This window comes from Mchenga conophoros, linkage group LG3, assembly GCF_057382185.1.
Source record: "Mchenga conophoros isolate Kocher_MC1m ecotype Shallow Benthic linkage group LG3, M_conophoros_male_GT1.1, whole genome shotgun sequence".
NCBI classification, from domain to species: domain Eukaryota; kingdom Metazoa; phylum Chordata; class Actinopteri; order Cichliformes; family Cichlidae; genus Mchenga; species Mchenga conophoros.
In genome coordinates, this window is record NC_140528.1 from 67,973,313 (window position 1) to 67,995,646 (window position 22,334).

Genomic DNA, 22,334 nt, shown 5'->3' on the forward strand with positions numbered 1-22,334 from the left:
TGTATGTCAACCAGATGTGGGCCAGTTCTGGCAATGATGCCCCTATTTATGTTCCTATTTTGCTACTTTAGTTTGAAGACCCAAATGCCATGTTGCAATCCAATACTGCTATGGTAGCCAATGCTTCAAATGCAGGTTTGTGAGTGTACACTTTATCCAAAACCTAGTGAGGGCTTACTCATGTGTACCACTGGTTGGCTGTAGCTCAGGAGGTAGAGCAGGTCACCTCCTGACTGGAAGATTTGTGGTTCGATCCCTGGCTTCTCTACTCTGCATGTCAAAAGTGTCAATGTAGTTAAGAAGTGTGCAATTTAGAGAAAGTGTGTGACTGATTGAATGTGGCTTGTTGTATAGATCACTTTGAGTAATCTGGGAGAGTAGAAAAGCACTATATAAGAATCAGTCCATTCATTTTCTGAACAGAGTTTTGTCGTGGTACTTTTGCACTATTATGTTCTGGCACATGTTGTTATTACATGGCTTGATTAAGGTACACATTAGGCTGACATCTTGGGCCAGAGCTGAAACTGTTCTGGGCCAGCACAGGGCCAGCAGTGTGTCTGCAACTGGCCTTGTGCTGGCCCATGTGTGGGCCACCTCTGGCAAACCAGATCTGGGCCACCAAAGGGCCGTCATTCTTTGCGGCATGTGGGCCATGTGTAAGCACATTGTGTGGACTAGATCCAGGCCATACCAATTTGGCTATGTGGGATGTAACAGCATTTTTGTGACCTACAACACTATTTCCACATGGATAAGTAAATATTTATCTATGTACATGTGCATTATTATCCAGTTAATCTCCTCTAGCAGCTCATTTAGTCATGGCTTCCAAGCATTCTTTTGTCTGTATGTCAGTAAATGTAGTGAAAGACTGACATATTGGGGCCAAATGTTTATGAATGTAACCAGTTTAGTTTGTTTGAGTGTGTGTGTTTGGAATGATCGCAGAAGTATTAACAGACTGGCACAAGGGGGTTTAAGATTTCACTCCTACCTCTATGTTCGCAAAATAAAAAAGTAGCCCAGCTACATCATGGCAGAATAGTAATATATTAAAAAACAGCATTTTCTATAGACTTTGTCTTCTTGACCATTTGTCTGTGAGGGTCTGGGCAGGCTGGGGCTGGTTCTGTTTTTAGTTTATGCTTGGTATGCTGTGGGCGGAGCTGCAGGGGCTGAGGTTTGTTCCACTCAGCTGTGTTTGAGCTCTGTCATTGGGGCGGCGTATTAAGAAGAAGCCAGAGTGGGAGTTATTATTGCAGCATTTGTGGTAACATTTAAACATTTAAGGCTCTCTGATGTTTGGCCCTGCTGCTGTAACTGCTGTAACAAGGTTACAACTGTAACAAGTTGTAACCTTGTTTGCTGTGATCTTTCACTCCTCTGGCCGGATCACGCCACCATATTTGGATTCTCAGAGAAACTTAACCCTGCAAATATTAAGCTTCCTGGATTAAACTACAGTGTGACAAGTAAGCAGTATTCATTTGTTCCCATTTATTAATTTAGTTACAGCCAGATTTAGAGTTATTTATCTCTAACTTCTCTTTTCTCCCTCTTTCTTTTTTTTAAACCTGTCGTGTCAGGCACTTTTAGTAAAAACATGGTCTGAATGCTTTGTTGAGCCAAACACATTTGCTTTGCCGAGAGGAGCGCTGTAGACTCTGTATAGGCTCCTATTGGTACTCATTTCAGTTTATTTTATTATTCACATTATTATCAGACTGGTTATTATGCCAGGGCTGATAGGGGGTGAGGGCCAGGTTGGCAAAAGACAGAAGAAGAGATGATAATAAAGACAAGAAGGAGGAGGGATCGAAAAAGAAACGAAACAGAAAGAGAGAGAGAAAGAGAAAGAGGGGAGGGAATGGATGCCCATAGTCAAAAGGCAAGAGCCCCAGACAACCAGACGCAATGGGCAGTCCACCCTGGCAGAGGACAGTGGCCATGGCACGAGCCGAGGAAAAGTCAGATGGGGTGGCTGTGCGCTAAAGAGGTACAAAACATCCCAACTGCATCCCCTGAGGGCACAGGCCAGAAATCATGCCACAACACCTTGTCAGGTGCTCTGGAGCTACACGTCCAGTATTGGTCGTTGTAACAACGAGTGGGGAGCAGCAGGGAGGGGAACTCACCCTCCATAACAATGTCCCACAGGGAGAACCCCAGATCCAGGCATAGCAGTAGTTTCTCCGCCTGTCAGGGTTCCTGGGTCGTTGACCCAGCATTTTCAGTTCATGTTCACTGTTTATTTTCCACATTTTTCATTTCCTGTTTCATTATGTTCAGCTGTGTACTCACCGGTCTCTCATTATCATCCTCATCAGTCCCTGTATTAAAACCCTCAGTTTCTCTCTGTTCTGGGTTGTGTCATTGTCAAGTCAAGTCAAGTCAAGTTTATTTATAGAGCACATTTAAAAACAACCAAGGCTGACCAAAGTGCTGTACAGTAAATACAGATAAAAATACAATAGAACACAATTTCGTAATAACACCTCGCTGATAAAAATAAAATAAAAATATATAAAACAAATAATTTAAACCTTTCTAAAAGCCAATGAAAAGAGGTGAGTTTTAAGAGCGGTTTTAAAAGTTTCTAGGCTTTTGGAGAGTCTGACGTGAGGAGGTAAACTGTTCCACAGTCTGGGTGCAGCCACAGCAAACGCCCTCTCTCCCTTTGTCTTTAATTTATACCTGGGAACATCTAAAAGCATCAGGTCGGCTGACCTCAAAGATCTCCTGGGGCGATAAGTACTAAGGAGTTCTGACAGGTAAGAAGGTGCAGTGCCATTTAAAACCTTAAAAGCCAGCAATAAGATTTTAAAATCAATCCTAAAGGCAACTGGGAGCCAGTGGAGAGAGCAGAGAACCGGAGTGATGTGTTCTCTTTTTTTTGAACCGGTCAACAGGCGAGCGGCAGCGTTCTGCACCAGTTGAAGGCGATGTAGACAGGAACGATCTAGGCCAGCATAGAGGGAATTGCAGTAGTCTAGCCGTGATGTGATGTTGTCGTTTCCGTGTGTGCTTTCAGTTCAGCCAGTCAGCGTTCGTTCACGTTTAAGTTTCTTAAAGATTTAACATCTTATCCATAAAACTTCTTCAGTTCTATGATCAAATAGTGGTGAGTCCCAGGTATTTAAATCCTAGCAGGAGTGTCCCTTAAGAGGGTCGATCACGTGCCTCATCACATGTGCCAAGGTGTGACAAAAGGCGTTGACTGAGTCTCATCTCTTCCATGTTGTGCCATGCGTTTACGAAGTGGCTCTTTGGTTTCTCCAATGTAGAAGTCTGAGCTCTCCTCGCTGCATTGCAGAGCAAATACCACATTGTTTAGTTGGTGTTTGGGAGTTTTGTCCTTGGGATGAACCAGTTTTTGTCTGAGTGTGTTTCTGGGTTTGAAGTTTGCTGGGATGCTGTGCTTGGAGAAGATTCTCTGATAAGCTTGCTACAGAAGGAATCACAATGTTGCTGACATGCCATGTTTGCATGAAAACTAGAGCACTATTAACACTGAGATGTGGCAGGAGCACATGACTGCTGCTCAGTAGTGCTCATCCACACCTTCCCCATCTCCCTCTTTAAGATGAGCACACGAAATCTGCACTCATCACCTCATTTAAGTTGCTATTTTCACTGTAAATAAAATCCTTTCACTGTTGTATGAGTCTGCTCTTTGGGTCCTGCTTTTGGCTCATCCTCATATTGTCTCCATTGTTCAAATCCTTATTTTATGTTTAGGTAATTAATAGTTCATTGGTTGTGGGGGGGCTAGAGCCTATTCCAGCTACTACAGGGCAGGCTACACCCACCAGTCTAACAAAAGGACTAACTTTATTGATATTTACATAAAACAAAGAAATTAAAAACTAATTTATAAATGAATTTATTAAGGCACACTTTATTGCACACTTAATTATTACATTTACATTTTGATGTCTGCGACTCTCCTGGTCCTCCTGTGTGTGTGTGTGTGTGTGTGTGTGTGTGTGTGTGTGTGTGTGTGTGTGTGTGTGTGTGTGTGTGTGTGTGTGTTCAGGATCTCTGTTACAATGTTACTGTTTTGGTTGTGCTGCATGAAAGACGTTGAGTGTGTATTAGGGAAGGTTAGTTACCGGAGCTGGAGAGTGAGTTATTCAGGCGAACTCTCAACAGCGTGTGTGTGCACGGAGCCCTTAACAGACTTGACCTCCACTTTCACTTCCTCTTTCTGATTTGTGGAAAGATGCTGAGTTTCCCAAATGTCTCATTTTGTTTTTTCTCAGAGAAAGAGAGAAGAAGAAGAAGGTAAGACATTCTTTCTTAAACTGATGAAGTGAATCATTGTGAACTCATGAATGTAATATTTGATGTAATTTTTCTCAGGAAGACATAGTTGCAATACATCAATGTAAATATAATGTAATTTGCATGGTGAACTCTTTCCTCTGTACTGTACACAAATCAGTGTTACAGCTGGTCCAAGGTATTTATAGATTTCCTTTGTCATATTTTCATATTCTAGCACTAAATGTCTTCATACACAAGAGCTATAACCACTAAAACATTTCAGTCTGCGTCTTCATTTCTGTCTTGTTTCCTACAGTCATGGCTACCATCCACCAGCAGACCACCGAGGTGGTGACAGTCACCAGGGCTTTTCAAAACTCTAGCCAATGGAGCACCGACCTCTGTGACTGCTGCTCTGATATGGACACCTGTAAGTGAACCCAGCAAACTCTACAAACAGCAGGGATTTCAACATGAGCGATTTCCTCAGCTTTGTTTCAGACTTTGTTTGCAGTAAGGTAGCAGAGAGTCTGATGTCAGTAAAAAATCAAGAAGATAAAATATCTGAGACTGTCTCATAACAATAACCATTTAGTAGCATTATGGAGTCAGAGTGCTCTAAGCGAACTGGGAAACTAGTCTCTGAACACTTTAATGTTTAGTTTAACCTTCTGAAATTTAATGAACGCCATAACATGACTGACCTAACATGTAATGACATTATCAACAGTGTGGAGGCATAAATGCTGTGGTGAAGGTGTTTCTGCAGGTAGAAGCAAATATCTTTTCATTGGTTGAGTAAGAAAGGCTGCGAGGATGAGGAGCCAAACAGAACACATGCAGATCATGTGATGTGAAGAGGAAGCACGTGCACAGGGAACACACAAATTGAAAGCAAGAATGAGAAGTGTTTAAATACCCAGAGAACTAATTGAAACCTCACATGAAGGCAACATTCTCAGGGTTTGGCATTTCTTCTCTTTCTTCCTGTCTTTTGGTTTCTACCAAAGCTACCAAAAAACATGACAAGGGTGAACTAAAGCAGCAAAGTTGTCATGATCCTGGGTCGGTGACTCAGTGTTTTGTGTTTTGAATTATTTATAGTCTTTGCTTCATTATTGCCATGACAAAAGTATGTGTTTTAGTAAACACTGCTATTTGACACATTAAATATAATTTCATACAATTTCATAATTTATTTAGAGCAGCTCACCTGTAATGAAAGTGGTAGTTTTGTTGTGCATGTATGCCTGACATCATTGGCCTGCTCCCAGATCTGGACCAGGGCATCTCTGAGCTCCTGGATAGTCTGAGGTGCAACCTGGCACTGTCAGATGGACCGAAACATAATGTCCCAAAGGTACTTCACAGGATTAGGTCAGGTATGAACTTCAACATCCTGCATACTTTCGGTACGAGGCCAAGCATTGTCGTGGACCAAATGCACCAGCGTAAGGTCTAACAGTGAGTCCATGGTTTCATCCTAATGACAGTCAGGGTGTCGGGTCTGTGTGTCCCTCCATGGATATCCCTCCCCAGGCCATCACTGACCCACCAGCAAACCACTCATGCTGAAAGATGTTACACCAGCATAACGTTCTCCATGGCTTCACCAGATCCTTTCACATCTGTCACATAAGCTCACAGTGAACTTGCTCTCAGGGCACCCTCATGAAGTCTGTTTCTGATTGTTCAGTCAGAGACTTTTACACTAGCTGGTGGTCATTTATAGCTTTGGCAATGCTCATCCTGTTCCTCCTTGCATAAAGGAACAGATACGTGTCCTTCTGATGGATAAGCGGCCTTCTGTGGGGGTTGTCTCATTGTTGTTTTTCTTGTGCAGCTATTCTTAATTTCGTTAACATCAAAGTACCTGAAACTGATAACCAACCGTCTCTGCTGCTTAACTGACCACATCAATATCCAGGCGATTTAACTGAGTGGATGTGATAATCTGACTGAAAAGTGCTCCTTACATTTTTTGTTGTGCAGTTTAAATCTGTATATTTTTTTATCTGAAGGTTGCTGCGGCTTTTGGTGCTTCCCCTGCATGCAGTGCATGACAGTTAGTAAACATGGATGGTGCTGCTGCGCATCACTCCTGGATATTTGCGGCGTGGTGTCCTGCTTACTCCGCCAGTCCATCAGAGAGCAACACAACATCGAAGTAAGGCTGGGTTAGAGATGGAGGGGCTATGTTACAGACAAGATTTAAAAGATGGAGGTGGCCACTAGAGGAAGTGAAGTTTTGAGTCTTCCACATTGGCTTCACTTTTAAACCTTGGAGGTTGCTGCTTGATTTTCTTTCTAGTCACGTTGGTTTGGGTCCAGAATAATGAAAAATCTGTGTGTCTTAATTGACTGGATGCCAGCGCTGTTGCTTATTTTGTTCTTCTCCACCCTGCAGGGTTCTGGCTGTGAGGACTGGTGCACAGTACTTTTCTGTTACCCCTGTGCCTGGTGCCAGATGCATCGTGAGCAGAAGATCAGGGAGAACCAGCCCGCCAGCGCAACTGTGATCACCACACAGGTCATTCGTGGATATGGTACAACCAGTTTAGCTGTTGGCTAAGGGCTTATGTCACCGCTGAAGCCATATTTTTTTTACTTTTGCTGACTTATTAATGTGCTGAATGGTATATGAGGAAAGGTGTCTGGCCATAAAAATACTTTTTTACACAATATTGTGGCTGTTATTGTAATAGTTTTCTTCTACAGAGCTGAGTTTAACCAGTGTTCAAATAAAAACTATTCAAATTCACTATTGTGATATGACAGTGATAAGGACATCGTAAGTAAGACCTTCCATACTTCTCTTTATATACTCATAGTAAATGTACTGTACAGTGGGTGATGGTCATTATCCATTGCTTGTTTTGATGCACTTCCCAATCACACAACACTTTAGAGCAGCGGTCCGCAACCTTTTTTGCGCCACGGACCGGTTTATGCCCGACAATATTTTCACGGACCGGCCTTTAAGGTGTCGCGGATAAATACAACAAAATAAAACTAGTACCGGTACTGAAAAAAGAAGATTTATTCATAACACGCGTGAAAAGACCCAGGAAAACCGAGTTAACGATAAAAACGGTAACAAAATAACGCTGAAAACCGATAAAAACCCTGAAAACTATACATTTCACACCTGAGCCTCAACTCTCGCGGCCCGGTACCAAACGATTCACGGACCGGTACCGGTCCGAGGCCCGGGGGTTGGGGACCGCTGTTTTAGAGTATTGGATGAAACTGCTTTGTGCTTATTCTTTGACAGCTTTTACATCTATCTTTGTGTTCCTGCCATCATCAGTATAAACAAGGTGACTTCCATCCACAAACTCATGATTGTAGTTAGTTTCAGCACTTCACTGTAACGTGCTTCCTTCTACTTTCTTTTTCTCATGATTGGTCCTGAATATAAAGTAATGAGGGCTGGGTCAAGACATCTGCACAGTACTGTATGTTTTATTTGAAAGTTGAAATTATTATCCATCCATCTTCATCCGCTTTATCCGAGGCCGGGTCGCAGGGGCAGCAGCCTAAGCAAAGAGGCCCAGACCTCCCTCTCCCCAGCCACCTCCTCCAGCTTATCCGGGGGAATACCAAGGCGTTCCCAGGCCAGCTGAGAGATATAATCTCTCCAGCGTGTCCTGGGTCTGCCCGGGGCCTCCTCCCAGTGGGACATGCCTGGAACACCTCACCCAGGAGGCGCCCAGGGGGCATCCTTGTCAGATGCCCGAACCACCTCAGCTGGCTCCTTTCGATGTGGAGCAGCAGCTGCTCTACTCTGAGCCCCTCCCGGATGGCCGAACTTCTCACCCTATCTCTAAGGGCCAGCCACCCTTCGGAGGAAGCTCATTTCTGCCGCTTGTATCCGCGATCTCGTTCTTTCGGTCACTACCCACAGCTCGTGGCAATAGGTGAGGGTAGGGACGTAGATCGACCGGTAAATTGAAATTATTAAACTGATTAAATGATTCAAAGTGCTTGAAGTGCTTTTACCTCCGGTTTCTTTAAACCAGCTTTCTGAGTGGCTGTCAATCGCAAACAGAACGTGAAGCTTTAAATATTTTCTACATTTGGCAAAATAATTATTAAATAAAATTGAAATGTATTAAGTGAGAGAATTAAACAGTTTGTTAGGGCTATCATTTAGTGTCTGACAGGACTTTAACTGTTAACGGTAAGAAGATTTGGTCACATGTAAATGCCTTCAGGTTACAGCTAAATCAGTCACGATTCAGTGATTAAATCATTTCTCTATGACAAATCTACCTTTACATCATTTGTTTGTCAGCTATATCACATAAAAAGTACAAAGTCAAATTACTGAGAAAGTGGAACATAAGAAATGTTTTACTTCTTTTAGAAATGTGAAACTATAGGATCTGGCAGAGAATGAACCGTCCACGTTTCTCTCTAGTACTGTCGTATGCAAAACTAGTGTGGCACCAGGGGTGGTAAGAGATTATTTTAGGGTGGTCCATGCCATCCGTGCAGATCCGCCCCTGTCTGCATCACACATGTTGGTTAGCAAGAGGAAATTCCTCTTTTATGAAACGGAATCACGGAAGGCTAATGACCGATCTTAGAGAAGTAAAAGCAGACCAGCATGCGCCTGACTCTGGTCTCCCCTCGGTTTACCATTAAAGACCAGAGGTTTACCGAAAATGTGCATGCGCAAACCTCCAGAAACTAGTTACTGGCCACTCAGCTTGCTGTTAACAGGACACAGACGCCTTTAAACACAAGGTGGCAGTATTGTACAGCATGAACGCAAACAGGTGAGGAGCCTCATGACAGTGCGGTCTTTAAAGGAACTTTGCCTACTATAAGAAACCATTAAAATGCATATAAGCTTCTCACCAAAATGCACATGTAATTGTATTTAATAAGGTCTGTACTGTAAACTATGTATGCTTCAATGAGGTCATTTCACTCAAAGTTCTTAGTGAAGAAACATCACTTTGTCACCCTTATGAGTACTTTTAAATGTGTGACGCCAACTAGTAATCTCCTTCAAGCCAAGACCTTAATAAAATAAATGCGTGCATTAGAATTCACATAGTCTATTCCACAGTGATTTCTAGGTACCTGATATGTTAATAGCAAAACTCAAGTGTTTGAGTCTCATTATCGTCATCAGAACAAAAAAAGAGATGCAGGTCTGTGACCAGGATGCAGGTCTAGTTGGTGTTTCAAAATGCAAACAGACAGAGCGTCTCGCTGCAGTAGACAGTGGCTTTGGTTGTGCTCTTGTTGCATTTGGGTTTAATATTGTAGTAGATACTTTAAGGCATTCATTTTCCAAATGTAATAAATAAATGTATATATACACAGTCTATATGTTATTGGTTATTCTGGCAGTGCAGTCTGTAAATAATATTTTTAAAGCAGGTATCTACTGCTGTTGATATGTTTTTCTTTCTTCTTCTTCTTTTTTTTTTTTTTTTTTAGCAAGGAACCAGCAACAGCAGAACACAATCGGGATTGAGCAAAAGACAATGTTGCACCATTTGGCGCTGCAGTCTTGGAGCTGTGCACACGCTCAGTGCCATGAATGCAGACATGATTCAGTAACTGAGGATGCACATGGGAGTAAAGGACTCTTCTTGACATACATCAGTTTTGGAAGCTATCAGGAACAAGAACAAAAGAAAATAGTGTCACTGAATCGGCTTAAAGAAACAAGCATGCTAAAAATTCAATTTAAAAAACCCTGAAGACTTTATGCATGTGTCAAAATAGTAAGCAAATGAAAGTGTATTATGTGAAAGTTTTAAATAGATTGTAACAGACTGACCTGTTTGTGTGTCTGACCGGACACATTTGAAGATACAGAAAAGGACTGTCGCAAGAACATGAGCACAGAGATTGTGGCCGTGTGGTCATGATATTGTTTCAACTTCCTGTTACAGTGTTTCACGTTACTACTTGTTCTCTTTTTGCCTTACCTTCCCATTACAGTTATATCATTTGATCATTAGTAAGTACAGCCACTTACTCTTTTAAATAATTCTTTATTTGAAAAATTGCAAATATATTTTCCTTGCTTCAGTTTTTTAAGAAACTGTAAGCTGTTTTCTTCTAGTATTAGTTTAAGGTTTTAAACGTAGTTTAGGTTTCAGGTTCCTAAAGAACTGTTTGCGTCACAGATCAGTGCAAAAACGTGGCCAACCACCAACAATGTCTCTGTCAAGGAAAAACAGTAGGTCATGGTTCTTCTTTTCTCATAAATTTACTATCAGCAGAAGACGTTGCAGACACAACAGCTTCTGTAAATACAAACACACTTTTGACAGGCTTTTGTTTTAAGATAACAACACTTCCTCTCAATTGCCCTAACCCACTCGGACCTCTACCTCAAGAATTTAATGCCACGTGTTTCTCAGCAGCGCAAAGTTTGCTTTTATAAAATGCATCTCCTGCTTTTATTGTGAAAATTGTCATTTCATATTATTCAGGAAGCAGGCTGGAAAAGACGGCATCAGCCAATAAAAGGACAGGAAATATTGATATAATGTTTCATTCATTTTTATTTAAAGACAATAAATTAACATGTAGATACATTTTTAGTCTGTGCAAAAGACTTGAGCCACCCCTCATGTTTAAAAAACTTTTCCCAAGGAGCCAGACTTTTAATTGTAATTTTTAAGGTGGTCTTGAGAAATAGTTCTCCAGGTTTTCTGAAGGTCTTTCATTGGCTGCTTTTTCACTCATTTTCAGTGCAGTCCCTGTATCTGTCAGATAGGTATCTGACAGAAAACCATGCTCGACGATGGTGATCATGATAATATGACAACAACAGTGACCTATAAATCATCCAACCAACATCCAAAGAAGAGCTTGGAAATCAAGAAGCCTGGAGAACTATTCCTGAAGACTACTTGAAGAAATACTAAGAAAGTTTGACTGAGAGATTGCAGACTGACGAATGCTGACGAATAAAGATGATCACACCAAATATTGACTTTATACAGATTCTGTTTTTACCTTATATGCTGTATTTCTATGTATGTTTGCATGTCTTAATAAACATATTAATGCAAACAAAAAGGGGTGGCTCAAGACTCCTGCACAGCACGATATGTTAATGATAAAGAACACGGGGAGAAACTGTTTCATGACTTATTTGCAAACACAATGCTGCTCTTTCTGCACCAGGACAGTAAGTGGTTTGTGTCCAGCCACAGACACATCTTCCCGTTTCATAGAGTTGTGCTCAACTCTAAAACTTGCTTTATCCAAGGATATTTTTACATGTTAAAAGAGTGTTGTGGAATGCACATGGTATATACCCTGACACACAGGAAAACTGTCTTTAAATGCACCATCTGCCATAATTGTTGTCTTGTTTTAATTATCTCTATTTAATTACAGCACAAGTCTTTGAGTGTCATTGTCACCATCGGGCTGTCGTTGTCTACAACAGCAGAAAGCTAAAAAGAGCAGTGCTAACAGGATGTAGGTCACAACGGTGAAACAAAACGCGAACAGGTAGAGCGTCGTGTTGCAGTAGACATCAGGCTGTGTCATATTCTTGTTGTAGTTGGGTTCATAAATGGAGTAGATGACTATATTACCTGGAAGAATATAAAAAATGATCTCAAATTAGAATGAGAGTGATGGACCTGCACGGCCTCTACATAAATGCAGAACTGGCTTCAAGATTTTTTCAAAATGCTTCTGTGATTAGTTTATTTTAAAAATGTAAAAAAAAAAAAAAAAAATCCAAGGAACAACAAGAAAAATTTATTTCTGTTAAATTCAATTCAGTTTTATTAGCAAAAAATTACAACAGCACTTGGTCATTTAACATTGTGTATTCTCCTTATATATCCAAAAACAGCTAGTACTGCGTGACGTATATGATCAGTTTAATTTACAAATAAATCGACTGATTTACTGATAAGACCTGACAAATGAAGCAGACATAAAATTGTTATATTTTTTACGTTTTGTTATAGCTGTTCACTGTAATTTTAAATATGAGGGCAGATAAATCTTAGTGCAAGTGAGGGAGGTCATTGTTAGGTAGAATAATCAAAAATGCCAAAATGCCTAAAACTAAAGTGCACGATGACAGAAACTTCTAACCAAGTCGAGGAATTTTACATATGTGACCTTATTATTTAAAAGGTTTGCTCGTGTTTTTGTCTCCCTGTACTCACAAGGAAAATGTCCAGGTCTTGTAGTGAAATTCTCAATTTTTTCAAACTAATCATCTTGTTATTTACTTTTCCTGCTCTGTTTACTGTGGTGTTAGAAAAATTTGAAGTTTACCCGCAAGTAACCAGCCACACAGGAAGATGATGGTCATGGACCAACAGAAAGTGTTGCACCAGTTGTGCCATAAGCTCAGTGCCAGGAAGACCGGTATGATCCCATACAGGGACATGTAGAAAGGGATAAAAGTCTGTCTGGGACAGTTATAGAGTCCTGAACCTATGGGGCACAAAAATAAATAAAACTAAAACACAGCATCTGAAATATTATTTAATTTTTCAATTATTTTTGTGACACGTCTTGATGCATGCTCAGTCATCCAGGTAAAAAAAATCCCAAAAGGTTGATTCTGTTTATCTGGACGTAGTGTTTTCAGTAGGAGAAACGTTTCCTCACTCATCCAGGTGACTTCTTCATTCTCAGCTGACTGCAGGTTTCCCCAACCTTATAGTACAGGGTGGGCCATTTCTATGGATACACCGTAATAACATGGGAATGGTTGGTGATATTAAAGTCCTGTTTGTGGCACATTAGTATATCTGAGGGGGCAAACTCCTCAAGATGGGTGGTGACCATGGTGACCATTTAGAAGTCGGCCATCTTGGATACAACTTTTGTTTTTCCAATAGGAAGAGGGCCATGTGACACATCAAACTTATTGGGAATGTCACAAGAAAAACAATGGTGTGCTTGGTTTCAACGTAACTTTATTCTTTCATGACTTATTTACAAGTTTCTCTTTGTTCACAGCCATTGACATGTCGAAGAGGTTAACACATGAGGAGCGGATCAAAATTGTGTTGATATCTGGTGAACGCAGTAACCGGGTCATTGCAGCAGATTTCAATGCAAGACACCCTACGAGACCACCCATCTCCATGCTACAGTCAGCAAACTGCTTGCTAAGTTTCATGAAAATCGTTCAGTGTTAGATTTGCCAAAATGTGGACGCAAGAAAACTGTCACTAATGAAGAAACATCAGCGGCTGTCCTAGCTTCATTCAGCAAGAGCCCACAGCGTAGCACTCGCCGCGTGTTACTGGAGAGTGGCATTAGTTGAACATCCCTTCGGCGGATATTAGCTACTCACAAATGGCACCCTTACAAACTCCAGCTACTGCAGCATCTCAACGAGGATGACCCAGATCGGCGCACAGAATTTGCAGAACGGGCAAAACAAAAACTGGAACAGGACCCTCAGTTCACGCAGAAGATTTTGTTCAGTGATGAGGCAAACTTTTATGTGAAGTTAACTAACACAACCACCGCTATTGGTCTGACACTAACCCACATTGGATGGGTCCCTCCAAGACTGTTGGAACAACAAAAGTGATGGTTTGGTGTGGTATATGGGGTACAACCATAGTGGGTCCATTCGTCATCAATGGAAACCTCAAGGCCACTGGATATTTGAAATTGCTACATGATGATGTGTTTCCCTCTTTATGCACTGAAGCTGGCACGTTCCCTGAGTTTTTCCAGCAAGATGGTGCACCACCACATTATGGGTGCCAGGTCCGAGCATTCCTAGCTGAACAGTTTCCTGGAAAGTGGATTGGTCGTCGTGGGCCAGTTGAATGGCCCCCAAGGTCTCCCAATCTGACCCCCTTAGACTTTTATCTTTGGGGTCATCTGAAGGCAATTGTCTATGGTGTGAAGATACGAGATGTGCAGCACCTGAAACTACGGATACTGGATGCCTGTGCTGGCATTTCTCCTGCGGTGTTGCTATCAGTGTGTGAAGAGTGGGAGAAGAGGGTTGCATTGACAATCCAGCAGCACATTGAACACATTTTATAAGTGGTCAGAAACTTGTAAATAACTCATGACAGAATAAAGTTACGTTGAAACCAAGCACACCATTGTTTTTCTTGTGACATTACCAATAAGTTTGATGTATCACATGGCCCTCTTCCTATTGAAAAAACAAAAGTTGTATCCAAGATGGCCGACTTCTAAATGGCCACCATGGTCACCACCCATCTTGAGGAGTTTGCCCCCTCACATATACTAATGTGCCACAAACAGGACTTTAATATCACCAACCATTCCCATGTTATTACGGTGTATCCATATAAATGGCCCACCCTGTACATTTGCATAATGACTGAAACTAGCACCACTGAATAAACAATGGGCTGGGAGCTCAGTTCCTTGCTCCATTGGGAACAACCTCTGGTGATGCGGATGGCACAACACAGAAGAGCTACCTCGTCAGGCCAGGACTCTGCAGTCTATTTACACCTACAGGCCAGTGGACACTCTTTCAATGATGAGGATGTACACATCCTGGACAGGGAGGAACGCTGGTTTGAGCGCAGAGTGAAGGAGGCCATTTACGTGAAAAGGGAAAGACCATCTCTGAATTGAGGAGGGGGCTTAAGGGTACATCTTTCGCCATCTTACAATGCTATGATTGCAGCCATCCCCCAACTCTCTGTGAATGGTACTCATGGCCATTGATCAGTGGGCTTTGGTCAATGATCATGATGTTAATGATCAAGGAACTGACCTCCCAGCCCAGTGTTCCTTCAGTGGGCTGGTTTCAGTCATTATGCAAATGTACTGTTTATAAGATTGGGGAAACCTGCAGTCAGCTGAGACTGAAGAAGTCACTTGGATGAGTCACAAAACGTTTCTCCAACTGAAAACGCAACATCCAGATGAACAGAATCAACCTTTTGGGATTTTTGTGACACATAAAAATACATTCGCATGAATCTGATCTGAACATTGCAATAACAATATCTCTTACTTACCAAGTATTCCTTGAGCAACAAATGTGAAGGAGAAAATGATCAAGGTACATCCTGGAGGCAGATACAGCGCTTTGTCAGTCACAAATCGCAGTGTGCACCATCTACACATGTGCAAAGATTTTCAACTCTCTCACCTATTACTATGTTTCGAAGTCCACACACGGATTGTGGTCTCTGACTCCCTGGCATGATAACTATTAGTCGAACCTACAAAGACACAAAGATAGCCACGAGATAACCTCCAGCTGTTAATATTTGTCTGTCTGTCAATGTTTTTCCATCTTTTTAAACCAGGCACTGAATTTTATCGTTTACAATTTAAGGAAATGCCCATGAACTTCCTTTCCTGTGTTAAAATAATTAGCAAATTAAAGTGTATTATGTTAAAGCATTAAATAGATTGTTACAGACCGACCTGTTTGTGTGTCTGACCGGACACATTTGAAGATACAGAAAAGGACTGTTGCAAGTACGTGGCCACATAAACAGCAATGTGCACATGATATTGTTTCAACTTCCTCTTACACTGTCTCACTTTAACGCCTGTTCTCTTTTTGCCTGCCCATCCCATTACAGTTATATCATGTAATCATAAGTAAGTACAGCCATTTCCATGGTAATTAAACATGTGAATCACTTTTACATAAAGCAAATTAACAATGAAAAAATATCTGTTTTCTGTTTTCGTTTATTTTCTTGTTTGTTTTTGTATATTTAAGGAAATGTGGGGTAAAGCTCAGGGTTTGCAGAAAATTCACTGTATCCTTTTTCCAGTGTTAGTTTTCAGTTTTCCAAAGGTCTCTTTTGTGTTCACAGATCAGAGCACAAACGTAAACACCTCTGTTGAAGAAAACCCCAGACTCTTAGGTAGGCCATGGTTCTTCTTTTCTAACTGACAGTTTTACTCCCAGAAGAAGTTTCCATCAGCCTCCCCTCGTATTCGCATAAACATTGTTGTAGACAGAGTATAAGTGCACTTCCTGTGCCGGACGAGGTCTTTCTGCTTCTTGTGAAATACACGCCCTGTTCTCAGTTCCAACACCACTCTCTTTTATTTTTAATAATTTAATTTCACTGATGGTTGAGTGTAGAAAAAAAATCATGTCAAAAGGCAAAATAGGATATATATTAATAATGCAAAGAAAATGAATAATGTTGAGAAAATTTGTTATTCGAGATTCAGTCATAACAATTATTTACTGCATGATGTAGAGGCATTAGGGGGACATCTAGTGGCCTCAAATATTACTGCAGGCGATTCCTTGCCCCACAGGGTAGAAGTGTGTTTTCTCATAGAGCATAGCAAAAATAAAATAAAATAAAATAAAATAAAATAAAATAAAAAAGGGGTGTTTAGCATAATAAACAACTAGGAAATGTAATAGTGCTCTGGTGTTAACTTACAAACTAGCGGAGGTACAAGAGAAGTTTGAAGCAGCTTAAATCTACACCACACATCAATGATCAAAGCTGCTGTCTCAAAACAACAAGAACCAATCAACAACAGGTTGTCCTGTTGTCCTAACCCATTTTATTTATTTATTTACTTACAATTAAAAAGAAGAAGAAGAAGAAAGAAACAGCATGGATATTGGAAAATAAATAAAATCACACATTTAATAAAACAAAATATATTCGTTTGTTAAACAGGGAAGATCATGATCATTTATTCTGCTATGATGAGTCATCTGTATGACTTGTTAATAGTAAGATTTCTCTAACAAAAGATCAAAAACTGCATGTTGCTGTATTAACCAACATTAAATGTATTATGTTCTGTATATAAGCACACATGAAAATATTTGTATAATATTTGGTTTGTTGTTTGCTTGTGATTTTATTACAGCCAGCATCATTATTATTATTAGTATACGTCCATTATAGTTTGATATATTTGATATGATATATATTATTGTGAAACCATTTTAATCTGTTTCATCAGTATTGGTCCACTGGTCTAAGAGGAGGTGGGGAACACACAAACGTACACACATTCATATGATTAGCTCCACAGCAGTGGCCGATCCTCATCATCGTAAACCATCTGGTTGGTGCAGCGAGCAAAAAAATAAGTGAAAGCATAAACACCTGTCAGGATGTAGGTCAGGGTGATGCAATAAAATGCAGACAGGTAGAGTGTCTTGTTGCAGTAGTGATCGGTTTCTGTAGTGTTCTTGTTGTAGTCGGGTTCATAGATGGAGTAGACGATTATGCTATCTGGAAAAATGTAAATAAGATCTCAGAAAATAAGGTCTGATCATGCTTGGCAACAACAAACATTGCTGTAATGCATTTATTCTTGTTAGTTCTAGTTTAATTTTTAAAGAAATACATTTAATTTTTTTAAACCTCACAAAAAAAAAATCCTGCTCATTCTTGTGTCTTTCTTTAATACCAACTTCCAGCTTTAGATTTTTATTCCACTGAAGTTGATTTACATCATTAAAACTTTTAAATAATGCTGATTTGTTTTATATTCTGCTTCTTGCAGCCTCTCAGTTCATCCTTTGTCTGTAACTAGAGGTTTTGATTCAAATTCAAATAACTTTATTAATCCCCAAACGGCAATTTGTTCACAGCTTACAAACACTCCCTACTCACATGGTCAAACTCACACAACCTATACTCTTTAAAGACCCATCACAAGACCTGTTACCGATAATAAATAATTAGAATAACAGGGTCACATGCATGTCTTTGGCTCCTCTTGTTCTAAGACAATTTCCTCTGATTGGCTACCTCTCATAAACTGACAGTTTGAACTGTAGGTGGCGTGTTTGTGCTGTACAGAGCCAACAGTAGAAAAAATCATAAAGTGAGCATTTAGAGCAGTTTGGAGGATGAAGTGTGTTAAATATCAACACTTCACCGAGTTCTTTTGATTCCTCAGAGGCAGCTGATGGAAGACAAAACACTGCTCAGCAGATCATTTAACACTTTAATTCTCTTTCACAATACTTCTAGAAGAGACAAGCTTCCTGCATGACACGTTGCCGTGGATCTCAAATTGGTGGTGTGCCCCTAACAGTTTTATTACCAGCTCTCTCACTTTAGTCTAAACAACAGTGTTTCAGTAACTTTCCAGTAGAGATGGTCCCCTGTAATCTACTTTTTCCCAGGCAAGCGTGAGCGAGAGTCTACACATAGTCTAATGCCTTTATTTTTCAGGGCTGTGTCCACTTAATACTACACTATATGACTTCATAACACTTATTAATAAAAAGCATAGCATTATTGCAAATTCTTTAATCCCAACAAGTGACAGGCTTACATTTTCAGCAAGCACGGGGCAATAATTGTATCATTTTTCAAAAATAATTTTGCTTTAAGTTTTGTTTTTGGTCTAATTTCAGTCATGAGAAGCTGCACTTGGCCTTTGAAAAATACAGCATTTGTCACCACCATGTTGCTAATCACATCAGGTATGTACTGCAGTGCCTGGCTGTGTATTACAACAGCAACCTTCACTGTTAAGAAGCTGAATATAACTTCAAGCTTACTGCCACAATCTGACGATACACACTTTGTGGAGTTATACTTGTGGACCCAAATGTAGAAGCGTGGAACAAAACTTGATTTTAACAGAAAGTGAGCTGTTTAATAAGGCTGCTCAAAACAAAGTTCCTCAAAATGCTGGGTCAAGTGATCCAGAACCAGGATACTTACTGATGATGAATATGGCAAAATCGAGGATAAAGAGCAGACAGTCGAAGAAAATATTGCACATATTCAAAAACCGGCTCAATCCCCACAAGACAGGTATGAATCCACAAAAAACCAGAATGACGGGAATGGAGGGCGCCCTTGGACAGTCATTAAAGTACACAGATCCTACAGAGCACAAGCATGAAAATGAAGACAACTGTCAAGTCGTTGTTGCATAGTTCTTGTTATTTGATTTTTCAAATTTTCCTTCCAACACATAAATGAATGTAGATAAATTCAGTCTGTATATAGAGCCACTCACACTTACCAACTATCGCTTGAACACTAAACAGGATGAAGAAAATCACAGAGATACACCCTGAAGGAAGGCAGACATGGCTTCAGTTACAAATGACACAGCAGCTGCAGATGTGTGCAAAACTGTTCAAAATCACTTTCTTACTTATTACTCGAGGTATCCAAGTGTGTTGAGGTCTATCGCTCTCTGGCATCGTGACTAGTTAGAAATGAAACCTACAGAGACACAAAGGAAGCTGTGAGACGAGCTCAGGTTGCCTTTAACTGTCAGGCAAATGACAAATGAACAGAGAAACAAGGCAGATCACAAACAGTGTTCACAAGTCAGTGAAAGAGAAATAATATGTGCCAAACCCAACATGTAATATCAAAAAAAAGAAGAAGAAAGATTTAAACTTTGTTTGTTTCATACTTTACAAATAAAACAGATGTATTATATGACAGCAATAAAAAGCGTGTTAGTTTAAATAGTTTGTTGCAGCCCTACCTGCCTGTGTGTCTTGTTTGAAGGGCAAGAAGAGAATGTTTGCACGAGAACTTGGCAATGTGTTCACACATGAATGTGTTGTTGTCTGAACTTCCTGTTACAGAGTCTCATTGCGCTGGGAGAACTTGCCATGAGGATTCACAAGCCATTTACTCAGACAATCGTTTGTATAACAGTGATATTACCACGAATAAAAACTACAAAGAACTTTTTTAAAAAGTTCCCATTCTTTGACTTCACTCTGATGGCAGCCTCAGCTCCTCTTCATCACTGAATGATAGAAATGTTGAGCTATCCTGTAGAAGAGAGGTTCTACTGGGCACCAAGGTTCCCATAGTGGTTCCCAAGTAACCCAAGGTGTGTGTGTGTGTGTGTGTGTGTGTGTGTGTGTGTGTGTGTGTGTGTGTGTGTGTGTGTGTGTGTGTGTGTGTGTGTGTATTCACATGTATGCTTGCTTTCTTGCAAATGTACATGTGACAAACTCAGTTATTTACACTAATTGTTGTCTCTCCTATTAGTTTCGAATGATTGGATATTTTTGTCCAGCAAAGCCAAGAGTGTAGAAATGTTGAATAAAACACACAAAATTGTGTGCAGATTAATCAGATTTGTTTTTTGCATTGAAATCCTCTTTGTGGACAAATCGTAGGTCAGTCTGATCAAATTAGCTTAATTTTTCAAAGATAAAACTTTTAAATCGGCTTTCAGCCTCGACGACATGTCCGTGCCAGCGAGGCTGAAAGCTGACATCTTTTTGCAGAATCCGTGTACCTGATCTCATTTACTGTTTTAGCTGTTTGGTGGTTTTTGTGAGATTTAACCTGAGATTCTGACATTTCGGGGAAAATATTTTAAAATCGATCCAGGATTTTAATGAATCTATATTGTGTTATAGATTTTAATCCACAACTGGTCCTTTAATGAAATTGACAACCTCTTCTCGATGAGAAGCCTGGGCTTGGGAGAGCCCGATTGTTCTGAGGAGACATTTGCTATCGGATACTCGATGGTCGGCTGTGGCGTATGTTTGGTGACACTCTCAATGGAGGACATTGAACGACATCTACCAATTTGGAACCATGATAACAGAGTTCTGGCTGATTGGAGCTGGTTCGGACCTGGCTTCAAGCCAATAGCATACATCACCATCAAGTGCAGGATTTTTTGCAATTTGGTGCCAGGACTTGTAGCAGCATGTTAGGACATCCTGTCATCAAACTGTCGGTTACATATTGAAAAAAACATTCCCCAGCTGATTTAGCAACTAGTGTGCGTGTGTGCTGTTTCCATTTGCCACATCTTGTACATTGAATTCTTGTTTAGATGATCTACAGCAATGCAGTGCTACAGCATTCCTGTAAAGCAATAAATCACCACTGTCTTTGTGTTGATGGATTTGGTCGATATTTTTATCTTTTTATAACTTTCAGTAAAAAAAATTTTATAATTTAACCTTTGTAATGCAGGTTGTACCTTTGAGACTCAGTGTCTCAATGTTCCCAGTGATGATTTCACAAAAACCTTTGTACATCTTTTGAAGTCTGCAAGTGAAATCCACTGAGAGTTTCAAATCCTTTTGCAATTTACTCAGTGAACAAGGGCAGAAAATGAGAACACCTTCTTCCCAAGATCTGCACGAACTGATGGAGGGGTGAATGTAATGATGTCCTGACACAGTCAGTGACTAAACTGTGTAGTTTGTGTAACATGTACTCTGTTAAATAATAAGGCAGTAAACCAGTAATAGATTTATAGATAAAGTGATACCAATGAACCATCCTGTGTAAGGCCATTGAGGACAAGTCAACCAGAAAATATAGAGTACAGTGGTGTGTTAAAGGTTTACAGCCTGTTGTAAATCTTAATGCTCCATGATAGACAGAATCCAACAGATGAAGAGAGTGAGCAGAGGCATTCATGTAAATTACGTCACTGTAATCCAGGAGGGGTAAAGAGGTGGCAGCAACAAGGCTTTTCCTCGTGGTGAAAGAGAGACATGATCCGTTTCTGAAAAAGAGTTTCTGAGTTAGTTTCTTTAATACTGGATCAATGTGTGGCTTAAAGGAAAGATTTTCTTCAATCACAATACCTAAGTATCTCTATGAGGCCACAGGGAAGCAGTTACAGTACTGTGCAGTTTCCTAAAACCAAATTGGAAAGGAGATAAAATGCTATTTTCATCCAGATAACTTTTAAACTATATGCTCATGTAAAGCTGTAAACCTGAGGAGCACGAGCCAAACAATTTCATTATGGATAAATGTGGATACACTGTTTATCCGTACATGACAATAAAATGTGAAATTTGAAACTTGAAAACTTGAAATTAATCATTAAAAAGTTTGTCATGAACCTTAGCTGAGATACAGAGTTTGGAAACTGGCCTGTAATCATTAACCATTGAAGAACCACCTTTCAGTAGGGGGAGAACAAAGGCACGCTTACACATCTCTGGTGTTCTGTTGTATAGAAAGATTAAAACTATAACACACTGGCTCAGTAATCAGATTCATGTGAGCTTTTAGTGAACATGAGAAAAGATGGACTCTGAATTCCATGAATTACACGAAATGAAATGAAAAGTCTTACATATCAAAAATAACAAAATAACATGAACACCAGCATATAAG

General features: G+C 40.2%; 3 protein-coding genes across 4 annotated transcripts; 1 reads left to right on the forward strand and 2 right to left on the reverse strand.

The window, feature by feature from the left end:
* Positions 1-1,233: 1,233 nt before the first annotated feature.
* On the forward strand, positions 1,234-10,794 carry LOC146580222 (uncharacterized). 2 transcript variants are annotated; one of them, XM_085266870.1, is made up of 6 exons: positions 1,234-1,475; positions 4,266-4,287; positions 4,586-4,699; positions 6,291-6,436; positions 6,677-6,815; positions 9,727-10,794. In XM_085266870.1, exons 3-6 carry the CDS (start codon positions 4,588-4,590, stop codon positions 9,990-9,992), a joined length of 663 nt encoding a protein of 220 aa, XP_085122996.1. In that variant the 5' UTR covers positions 1,234-1,475; positions 4,266-4,287; positions 4,586-4,587; the 3' UTR covers positions 9,993-10,794. The 2 variants fall into 2 exon arrangements, with proteins under 2 accessions (XP_085122996.1, XP_085122995.1); XM_085266869.1 differs by lacking the exon at positions 1,234-1,475 and having other exon boundaries at positions 4,247-4,287.
* On the reverse strand, positions 10,788-15,741 carry LOC146580223 (transmembrane protein 272-like). Its single transcript, XM_085266880.1, has 5 exons — positions 15,670-15,741; positions 15,389-15,461; positions 15,255-15,305; positions 12,553-12,714; positions 10,788-11,852 (listed from the first exon to the last, which is right to left on the reverse strand). Exons 2-5 carry the CDS (start codon positions 15,441-15,443, stop codon positions 11,644-11,646), a joined length of 477 nt encoding a protein of 158 aa, XP_085123006.1. The 5' UTR covers positions 15,444-15,461; positions 15,670-15,741; the 3' UTR covers positions 10,788-11,643.
* A 374-nt stretch (positions 15,742-16,115) lies between these two features.
* Positions 16,116-19,726, reverse strand: LOC146580224 (uncharacterized). The gene is made up of 5 exons (XM_085266878.1): positions 19,705-19,726; positions 19,363-19,433; positions 19,228-19,278; positions 18,921-19,085; positions 16,116-17,471 (listed from the first exon to the last, which is right to left on the reverse strand). Exons 2-5 carry the CDS (start codon positions 19,409-19,411, stop codon positions 17,257-17,259), a joined length of 480 nt encoding a protein of 159 aa, XP_085123004.1. The 5' UTR covers positions 19,412-19,433; positions 19,705-19,726; the 3' UTR covers positions 16,116-17,256.
* Positions 19,727-22,334: the final 2,608 nt, after the last annotated feature.